At 43.0% G+C, this 10,772-nt stretch overlaps 1 protein-coding gene and 1 long non-coding RNA gene across 2 annotated transcripts in view; both read right to left on the bottom strand.

Moving 5' to 3' along the window:
• The window catches only part of USP50 (ubiquitin specific peptidase 50), a 10,731-nt gene extending 7,740 nt beyond the window's left edge, over positions 1-2,991 (bottom strand). Inside the window, exon 1 of the mRNA XM_019504145.1 lies at positions 2,252-2,991. Coding sequence (XP_019359690.1) covers positions 2,252-2,304 — 53 coding nt within the window. The 5' untranslated portion in view covers positions 2,305-2,991. The remainder of the gene's footprint in view (positions 1-2,251) is intronic.
• A 3,271-nt stretch (positions 2,992-6,262) lies between these two features.
• Positions 6,263-10,772, bottom strand: part of LOC109288572 — a 10,263-nt gene continuing 5,753 nt past the window's right edge. Inside the window, exons 2-4 of the long non-coding RNA XR_002095188.1 lie at positions 9,547-9,644; positions 9,079-9,155; positions 6,263-6,534 (exon numbers count right to left, since the gene is read on the bottom strand). This is a non-coding gene — a long non-coding RNA (uncharacterized LOC109288572). The remainder of the gene's footprint in view (positions 6,535-9,078; positions 9,156-9,546; positions 9,645-10,772) is intronic.

The following is a 10,772-nucleotide window of genomic DNA, read 5'->3' on the forward strand; positions in this document are numbered from 1 at the left end:
ATCCTGGGTGTGTCTACATGTGCATATTAATGCAGAGCAAATGTACCGAATGGATCCAGACCATGCAATGACAAGAAATATAAAGCCTGCCAACATCTCTCCACCACCCCCCACAATTACTACACCCCACAACAGAACCATCAGTATTTGAGTTGGTTTAATAAAAGATATCAGATTTACCAAAAGAACCTTGTCTGCCTATGTCCTTAGATCAACACTGCTACAACCTACACCCCTGGAGTAATAAACTCTGGGGCTCATCACTTACACATGTACCCAGGACCATAGCACATTGAGCTGGGTTGGAGCAAGGAGCAGCTCTGACCTGGCTCAATGTGCTGTGGACGGGGTGGCTGGGGCATGAGGGTGCAGCTCCTGCACTGAAACACTCTCGTGCCCCAGTCAGCACCATCAGCGTCTATATATGCATTGCCATGACGTAAAAAAAAAACTCTACTGTAGGATAGTATTTGTATTTACAAGTACTAACCTGCTGTGGATTTAATGAGTTTATTCCAGCCTAATAACCCTGCGCATGGAGATGCCAAGACTTTTACTGTAGTTGGGCAACTCTGCAGTAAACATCTTGTGTAGACACACCTCCTGTGATCTGATCATGTGCCTCCCCAGTGTCCTGCCACGCCAGGTTCCACACACTGCTCTGCAGAGGCAGTCGGGGAGGGCAGCATGGTAGGGAGCATCACCAGCACCTGCTGCCTGCCCTGGGCTGGGGCCAGGGAGGCAGCAGCTGTTTGCAGCCTCCTGGCTGCAGCTGACCCAGGTTCTGGATACCTGCTGCCAGCCATGGATCCTGGGCTGCTTGCAGCAGGGCTTGCATCTTCCCAGCTTCCTGTTGGGAGCAACCCAAGCCCTGTGGCTATCAGCAGCTACCCAGAACCTGGTCAGGCTGCAGCCAGACTACAAACAGCTTCTGCCTCCCCACCCTGGCCCCAGTTGTCTCCTGCCCTGGGCTTTGGGAAGGCAGCCAACACCGCACCCATCAGCCAGGGCAGGGCTGTAACAGCTGTTTGCAGCCTCCCGACTGCAACCAGCCTGGGCTCTGGGGTAGCTGCTGCCAGCCATGGTGCCTGGGCTGCTTGCAACAGGGCTTGTAGCCTCCCAGCTGCCTGCTGGGAGCGGCCCAGGCACCATGGCTGGCAGCAGCTGCCTAGAGCCCAGGCTGGCGGTTGAGTGCTGAGCAAAATGGCCTCGTGTGCCGGGGGTTGCTGACCCCTGATCTAAGCACCTGTTCTGAGTTCTGTGGGGGCTACACTGGCTGTCCTGTGGGATTTGGTACTGTAATCAAAAAGTATTCCTTAATTTTCCGAGGAACAGTGCACAATTTGCGTCCTGCCTCATAGATGCTCCAGTAAACCCACAGTGCTACAGCAAAAATCAATAGTAGAAACAGTTTTTCCTAACCTGAACATTATATCTTGGCAACATAGAAATTACTTTCCCGAGTATCCACACAACAATGTCAAAGAAGAAACAACAAACACATTTTCTTATGCTGGGAATACATTGCAATTAAGGACACATTTTTGTTTGTAATACAAACAAGTATTCAGCCCTAGCCCCTACCAACTGGGTTCAGTAACTTTTGTGCAAACTAGGAACAGGGCAAAACATTCAAATGAGTGTCCAGGCTGCTTGGCAGCCATGTTCAATTGTGAGTGCACGTGGCGCCTGCTGCTTGAGCGCCCTCCCAGCTCCTTGCAGACTGGAACTCTGTCACTGTTTCCCCACATTTTTCTCCTTTAAAGGAGAAAATCCAGGTTTTTCTTGTTAAAATGAGAAAAATCCGTGTTTTACCACATTTTTCCCATCACAAATGGAAAACTCAGATCCCATGCTGACCACTAAGCTATTAACTATCCCAGGATGGGCCATTCTGCTCACTCTCATTTTACAGGAGGAATTTGAGATGTTCCTGGTTCTATCCCTGAAGTGGAATGATTTTTTTTCTGAAACCTCAAGAAGTCATGTGGGTTGGAAAAGCACCTCCAGCCCAGCTCGGTTGGAACATGCCCAAGCCTGCCTTTCTAGGGCTCTCTGCTGAATGCCATATTTTAATCTCTCTCAGGCATTCACGCAACCCCACAACGGCTGGATGTTTTTAAACCAACAACACAAGAGGCAAATTTTCAAACCAGCTTTACCCTTTGCCCCAGCCCCTTCTGAGATGCTCAAATTAAATCCACTTTTTCTGATCAGCCTCCTAGCTATGTTATAAAAAAAGCAGACTCACAGAGAATAAAATATATTGAGATCATCAGGTGCTGATGTTGACTGGGAAGCCATCTGTTGGCCTGCAAAGAACTTGATACTTCCAGTGACTTAAGGAAGCTACCTCTTATCCTCTTCTCTTCATTTCTCCACCTCTTTTCTTTCCCTTTCCATACACCAACTTTCTTATCTTACAGTACAACTGCTCAGTAGCATGGTCTTCCCCCACAGCTCTCTTCGAGCCTCCCTGACCGTTCCAACCTGGATTCTTTTGGCATTATATCCCAACGTTCCACCTTGTTGCTAAGAGATGTTGCTTTGTCCTTGTAAATGCTAGTTAAGGTAAAAAACCTGATGATAGTGCATGCATCTTTCCTCATGCATCACAGCTGGTTATGCAGTTCCATTGACTTTGTGTGTCCGACCCAGTCGTAGTTTCCTAACCCCAAATTCCATCTCATTATTAGTACAGAGTAACAAACTGTGATGGCAGAAGATAGCTGTTGCAAGATGCAGGATGATAAATACCATATTTGACTTGTAATACTGCAAAATAATTGTTTTTGATATGCTAAGGGGAATGGCACGGGCCATTAACAGGGAGCAACTGGGCTCAAAATTCCTTTACACTTTTAGCCTCTTATATTTTTGCTTTCTGTATTACTAGGTTGGTGATATTGTTTTTTATAAATTCCATTCATTTTTGTGGACATACAAGGTATGTCCAGCCGAGCATGCACATGGGTTTCCTCATGGACAACTAGCAGCAGCACGGATTTGTGCCACTGATAGTTCTGTGGAGAAAGCCCGTGCATATGCGCTCAGGTGTGGGGCAAATTGCCCTTGGTGGGTGGGGTATGGGAGGCTGGGGCCAGCACCTGGGCTGGTCCCAGCAGCCCTACCTGGGGCCCGAGGCTGCAGTGGCAGCAATCCAAGTGCAGAGAGCCTAGCCAGCAGCTGGAACATGGCTCTGGCTGGTCAGCCTCTGGTTTTGGGCAATGCATGCTGCTGCCAGCCGTGCCACACCACTATTTCTCAGCACACTTTTTCTTGATACTGGGATTTCCTGGTATCTAAATTTGGGTCTGTGCTGCAAATATGCATCATAGAGAACCAAATCATGTGCACAGGGTGTATTTTGCAGCATCTCAAATACCTTTGAGGAGAGGCAAAGCGCATGAGCACACTTGTGTGGACATGCCCACATAGTTAACTGGTAGTTTTAAGCTCTGCCTGTCCGCCAGTGCACAATAGGGGCAATTTTTATCATATGCAGCTAAAAGATGAGAAGTAACAACATCATATTGCTTGCTGAACTATGGAACCTGCTAACCTTTTCAATGACAGGAGAAGGCTGATCATTAGAAACAATGATAGAAGGGTAGCCAAGAATAACTCCCCCTGCATTTCCACCCATAAAACACAGATTTGCAAAGTAGATGCATCAATTAAGGTCCCAGTCAGACCTTCAGCGTGGCCAGAGAAAAAGGAATGGTGACTGAAACACTATTTTCTTAAAGTTAATTACCAAGTTTTGCATGCAGTTAGAGAGAAGTATATTTTCCCTCCTGTAACATAGCATTGGAGCCCTGATGTAAGAATTCCTTTCTGCCCAGGTCCTGCAAACTGTGACAAAAAACCCATATTTAGGTACCCATAGCTGTGCCAAATGAAAACATTTACTGCTATTTCTTAAACTTCAAGAGAATGCAGTGGATTCCACCAGGTAGCCATTTTTGACTGGTATATTGGCTAAATTATCCAATAGCTTATGAGAGCCATTCACCTCACTGGTTAATGCTGATACCAAAAGTGACATGTTTCAATATACGATATTTAAATATCAGTGCTGTTAACCATATCACTGCTGACCATTTTTCATTTTAGTAGGAATGTCCAGCTCAGGCAGTTATTACACAATTTTACACTGCCTCCAAAATGCCCAAATCCCCTCCTGTCCCGGACTCAGCTGCCAAGCTTATAGCTTGCTCTTGATGGCCTACTTCAGTGATTCTCAACCAGGGTGCCCTCCAGCCAGGGTGTGAGAAGATAAGGGAGGTGTGAGGAGATAAGCAGATGAGGACTGGCTCAAGCTCTACAAGCCTGGCCACTCCTCTGCCCTATTACCTGATCCCTCTTGAAAGGAGGTAAGCACTATAATAAGTTTTTGAAATGGGGTGCTGCTCAATTCACAAAAGTTACAGAGGGGTGCCTGGAGTTAAATAAAGGGCACCTTGACCCTAAAGAAGTTGGGAACCACTAGCCTGTGATGCAGATCCAAATGGTCAGTACAAAAAGCTACATGATGCAAAAACAGGAAATACAGAAGATGCATAAAACTTAAGCTGAACTTAATAACAAGGAAAATAAAAGGCGACAGAAACGATTGCATTACCCAGCCTCATATTTAATCCTGCAGTCTGCTACAGCAGAACGCTGAAGAATCTTTGTCACGACAGTCTGGTCTGTCTTTCTTCTTTCTTCCTAACAGCATTTTGTGAAAATCCTGCCCACCTTCCCAGAGTTTGCATTCTCTAACTTTCTACTCTATCTAAATATTCTGAACCGTGCTTGTTGCCATTTCTAAAATGAATTAGAAAACTTTCGTTAGATTTTGCTTTCAGACTTGATCAAACTATGCAGTTGGCAGTTGCTTACATTGTCTGTTGATCCTGTTGTGATTGATTTAAGGCTAGAAGAGTCATCACTCGACCTCTGATTGCTTCTTCTATGCTTTAATTTATATGCTGACTACTTTCAAATGTGAGAAATTTTCAAAGTACTGTAGTATAATTTCAGAAGCATACACCTGTAAATCAACCAAAATTGGACTTCACTCCAAGAAGAAAGATATTTGTAAAAAGCTCTCCTGAGTTCCATTCTAGGCAAATATCATATTGTGTAGGCTTATCAGACACTTAAGTCTGGCAGCAGTAGCACATGACTAATGATGTGCAGTGTTATGGTTTAAGTGTTATACACAACCATGAAGTGACTGCATGTGCAAGAAGTCTCCATGGTGGAGAGCCCACAAAGGCCAGGTCTACATTACAATGTTTGGTTGGCATAGATATAGTACACCCTCTAAGCCAACATTGCTATGCTGGCAAAAACCCTGGTCTGGATGCAGCTATACTGCCAAAGGAGGACTTCTTCGGGATTAGCCTCCATTGTTTGGTGAGGTCGCTCTACCACGAGGAAAAACCTCTGGACCTATGGCACGTCTCCACGAGGGGACTCTGTTGCATAGCCATGCAGCACAGCCTCAGCACAAGGGGCTCTGTAGTGCAAAGCCAAGGACAGTCACATTCCAGTGTGCTTGTTTCTTTAGAGCCTAACATGATCTACTGAACCTCTTTTCAGACTAAACCCATTGTTGTGTGTGGATTTTGCAATACAGAAGTAAGGCCATTTCTTTCACCTTTAACCTCAATACATAGAAGCGGACACAGCACATACTAGACAGGTGAAAGGAGAAGTGCTGTGTAAAGGGTTACTGATAAGATATGAAACTAGCTGAATCCAGTCAAAAGAGGAACCTTGTCAACAGAAGAAACTTGAAAGCCATGCAAGGATTGTTTTTGTAAGATAAGATACATCTTGGCAAGAATATATGGAATATACAGTCACGAGAGTTAAACTTTGGTGTTCAGGCGCACAGTGCCACCTGATTGGATAGAGTAGCAGTTTAGTTAGTAAACAATTGGGTATTCTTACGAGCACAAGCTAATCACAAACCAATGCTGATGTACTAACAAGGTATAAAATAGTATTATAACTGGTAGGCGGAGTCCCTCTCTGGAGGCACCTCGCTGCAGCGAATAAAGACTCTATATCCAATTCTGGGTGTCTGCTCTGCGTGATCACTGCCCCAGCCTAGAGCGAACTGCACGTGGCTTTAAGAGTGTAATTCGTAACACCCACTGAAATAAAGTGACAATAGACTTCTGATAGCATTCACTACGACATGAATACAACTCAAATGGAGATTAAGGTAGACAAGAGTTAAAGGAAAGAAAGACAAAGTTGGATATAAGGTTGCCATGAACTCCTTTTGCTTTATTGTAGTTCAGCACACCAGATTAAAGTTGGAACGACTCTTCATTTTCTCCTACTTTTTATCTTCTTTTTTGATAAAAACAGTCATTAAAAGAATCTGTTCCCCATTTGTAATCTGGGTGGCTTTTCTAAGCAGTTTAAACTCTGTAGTTTCTTCTAAAGAACGATGCATTCTGTTGCTTGCTTCCTGGTAATTTTCTCAACTGAACCGCTTCCATCCTTTATTTTTTTAATTGCTTCCACAATCTAAAAATCAAATCAAGACATTAACATACCATGGTGAAAACGGTAATATTTTGGTGAGGGGAGGGAGGTGCTGGGCCTATGTCAGATCACGGCAAAAACTGGAACATGACTTGAACCACCTTTGCTTTACTTACTAAAATGCTTTTGGAATTAACACACCATTAACTGTCCCAAAATTTAAATAATTCTTGTCTATCTCTCTCATTGCCTTTCTCAGTCACCTACTGTACTATCTAATCTCCTGCCTACTGCACTTACCTGTCCATGTATTTGATTTTTCTAGACTTGGATCCTCTCCTTACCACACATTTTCAGTCAGGGAATACTTTTCCACTGAGCCAGAAAGACCTCAATCCTTAACAGCACAAAGCTTTACTGTTTCATACATGAAATGCTGAATAGCAGCATTTTTTTTTTTCAGTAGTACCTACAACTGAAAGAGACCAGTCCCCTGCTATCACAAGCACCATACTGTATCACTCCTCTAACCAACATACCTTAAAAGCACCTTGGTTTGTTGCACGCCCCCACCACCCAAGGTTGGAAGGCTGCTCTAGAATCCAGTTACTGTGTTGGGTAGGATTCCCTCTTCTGTTTTCCAGTCTGAATCTATTTGTGACCAACTTCTACCCATTTGATCTTGTGCCAGCACTGGCCTTTTGCTTATATCACTGTTTCATTCCTAAGCCCAAGGTTTTTCATAGTTTCATAGTTTCTAGGGTCGGAAGGGACCTGAGCAGATCATCTAGTCCGCCCCCCTGCCATGGCAGAAAAGAGTACTGGGGTCAAACGACCCCAGCAAGGTGTTCACCTAACCTCCCCTTAAAAAACCCCAGGGTAGGAGCCTGCACCACCTCTCCTGGAAGTTGGTTCCAGACCCTAGCCGTCCTGACGGTGAAATATCGCCTCCTGATGTCCAACCTAAACCTACCCTCTGCCAGCTTGTGACCATTATTCCTGGTCACTCCTGGCGGTGCTCGGGGGAACAGTGACTCCCCCAATGCCTGCTGATCCCCCCTGACTAGTTTATAACAGGCCACAAGATCCCCCCTCAGCCTTCTCTTTTGTGGAGACCAATCATAACTGCTCCTAGCCTTCATTTTGCTGTGCTAAACAGGCAAGCTCTTTTAAAAAGTTTCCTCTCTTCTAGACTGTTTGGAAGGAGAAGCTCTTCTACTCAACTCCCAGATGCCCCTAGGAGCCCTTCTCTACACCTGTTCCAGTTTCCATTAATCTTTCTGAACAGGAGCAACTGGCATTGTATGCAGTATTCTACACGTGGTCTTACATGTGCTTTGTGCAATGGCATTGCGCATTGTGAAATATTTCCCTGTCTCTCCTGATGAACCCTAGTTCATGTTTGCTTTTTTTGCAGTTGCATCACACTAGAGGCTGTTACTTATCCTACTAGTTAGTGTTCCTACTGATTAGCCGATGTTTCTGGTATCAAGCCCCCAAATGAATGACTCAGCAGTTTGTGCTACTGAACGTCTTATTCTCTATGTCTGATATCTTGGTTCCTTTTGTATCGAAGATGACTCCCAACTTTGTGTCATCTGTAAATTTCAGTCACAAACTCCTATTTGTGTCAAGATCATTAATGAAAATATTAAATAAGACTAGTCCCAAGACCCACCCTTGAGGACCTCCAATAATAAACCCCCTCCAGCTTTTCCTTTCATTACTCCTCACTGCTTTCTCCCCTTGAGCCAGTTCCTTCCCCAAGTTCCTCTACTAATCCCTGTACCCTTATTACACACCTAAACCCAGTCTAAAATAGCTTGTGGCTGGTTCAATAATTTGGTGAGTGACCATTTGGTGAGGAAATTAGTTGGCTATTACAAAAATCTGGGCTATCTAGTATAACTAGCAACTTGCCCTCCAATCTCTATCTGGGAAATTAAAGTTTCCCATAATGACAATTCCAAAAAAACCTATTATTTTCTCATTTTGGGATTGAGATGGAGAATGAGCATAATAAAAGGAATTATTTATTGTGACTGGCAAACAGCCCATTACGGCAACTTCTCCATAGATTGCTATTGGTTGGCAGTGGGAAAAACAAGTGGGTTTGCTAACACCGGGAAGAAGCTGGGCTTTGGATATGGTGGGAGCTGAAGAAGTCGTCTCAAAATTGCTACTGGGTAAAGGAGGGAGAAAAAGAGAACTCTGCAGAAGAAGAAGAAAAGCAGCTTGCAGCATCCAACCTAAGGAAGCTGGATGTTCAGTAAGATCTGCAGGGAGGAAGAACTGCTCCACTGCAAGCAGGGCTGCAGCCTGCTTCTCCCTCGTGTCACCTTTTCTGAGTGGCCAAGCAGTGCTTGTAAAAAGAAAGGACTGCTATTGGCTAATGGACCTTGAGACCTCACCCAGAGTGAACCTTACTCTTCTTGCCTCCACTTACAATCTGGGCTGCCTACCCTCCCCCCTTTGTTAGTGAAAAGTGTTTTTAGCAATAGGTCACAAAATTACTGCTATGTACAGAGAAGTTTATTCCCTCGGATGTTGCACTATGCAAAGCAACAAAAAGCATTCATTACTTACATCTTCTGGAAAAGGGAAGCCAGAAGTTTCAATTTTAGAAAATACCAGCTTGCCATTTATCTTGACTTCAAAGCTTCCTGCAAGAGAGAGATTTTTCAGGTGCTATTCTAACAATATTTTGCAGCCCATCTTCTTAATATTTATCTAGACACAATTAGAATCCAGCCTCTTTTGCCCAAAACTTTGGACAAATGTAGATTTGCATCTGATTCTTTGTGGTTTGGCCCTCATCTTTAGTACTACTAACAGCACGTTTTCCATATGACTGTCAATGTACCTTATGCTCAATAATGAGACAGAACCACAACACAAAAACACTGAAGAATTAAGTCACGGTTACTAATTCATGGAATGCTACAAATGCATAGGATGGTAAGGCCTATACACTTCCACCAGACTGTACAACTCTTAGCTGAGGTAACTCAGAGTGTTATTGATACATTTTATGTACTTCTGCAGTAAGCTTACCTCTCCTCCCCACTTCCCCCAAAATCTCAGCATCGGGAACTTGCTCCTTGATTTCCTTAGCAAGTTTCTGATAACGGCCTGCATACCCTCATCCTCCACTGTAAAAGCAAATAGATAAAAACAAAGGTTTAGTATCCACAACATGACAAATAGCTTATATTTGCAATTAGGTAAAGAGCATACAGTTATAATGAATTTTCTACTGAACATTCACAAAATGAAATACGGGTACCTCTAAAGTCAGTATCTAAACTCACATTTTCAGTGAGGTAACTAATTTCATCTATGGTTTTTACTTACAGTAAAAAAAATTTATATGGCCAGAGCTACAAACAACGTGCATTAATATTGCTCTGTTACTAAACAACAAAGCTACTAATTTGATTGAGGATTTCTAGCACTACAGTTCTCCAGACACATTTCTGTAATGGCAGAGAAAAAAAATTGTAATTTTGTTTCCACATTGTCATAGCCTAATATCTATTAAGTTTTTCTTTAACATTGTCTTTCCCATTAAAATTTAGTTGTATTTTTAAAAGCTGTGGCTGAATGTGGGCCTGTTAATCTTCATTAGTTAAGGGGAGGAGGAAGCAATGTGCATTTAAAAAATGTCTGCATTACATTTATTAGAACCTTAATACAGGCAATTAGTATTTCAATGTGTTACCTTTGTTTCTTGGAAACAAAGTTGCATTGTAGAATAAGAAAATATTATAAGCCTTCCTTTCAAGTAGTTGATTTAAAATTTTTTTTACTCCAATTCAAATAGCTAGAAAACTTGAGGTTTTAACTTTTCCAAGTTGAACTGTGGCCAAAATATTAAAAAAAAAAATACAGATGGAGAAAAGAGTTGCAAAGCTGAGGGGAAGGGGAAGGAAATAAAAGCAGACAAGGAAAATACACAAAAATAAGAAAAGGAGAATAGAAAGGAAGAGGGGAGATTGTTTCTAAAAAGTAATGCGAATATGAAACACACTTTAAAGTAATTGGCATCTTAAGGGCTTAATCAATGGACTCTTCCTTAAAATGCTCCTTCTGAGATGAATTAGTGGTAGTTGTCTATTTTATAAATGGTGAAATGGATGGAAAACATTAGAGACTTTAGAGTAAGTGGAAGAAGAGGATGTGAACTTGTGTTTATTCCTCCAGACCACACGCTGCCACTTAAATTTAAGTCAGAAGGAGCATTTTAAGGAAGAGTCCATTGATTAAGCCCTTAAGATGCC

The sequence above is a fragment of the Gavialis gangeticus genome, unplaced genomic scaffold (assembly GCF_001723915.1).
Source record: "Gavialis gangeticus isolate Ggan-Ray unplaced genomic scaffold, GavGan_comp1, whole genome shotgun sequence".
In the NCBI taxonomy this organism is placed as follows: domain Eukaryota; kingdom Metazoa; phylum Chordata; order Crocodylia; family Gavialidae; genus Gavialis; species Gavialis gangeticus.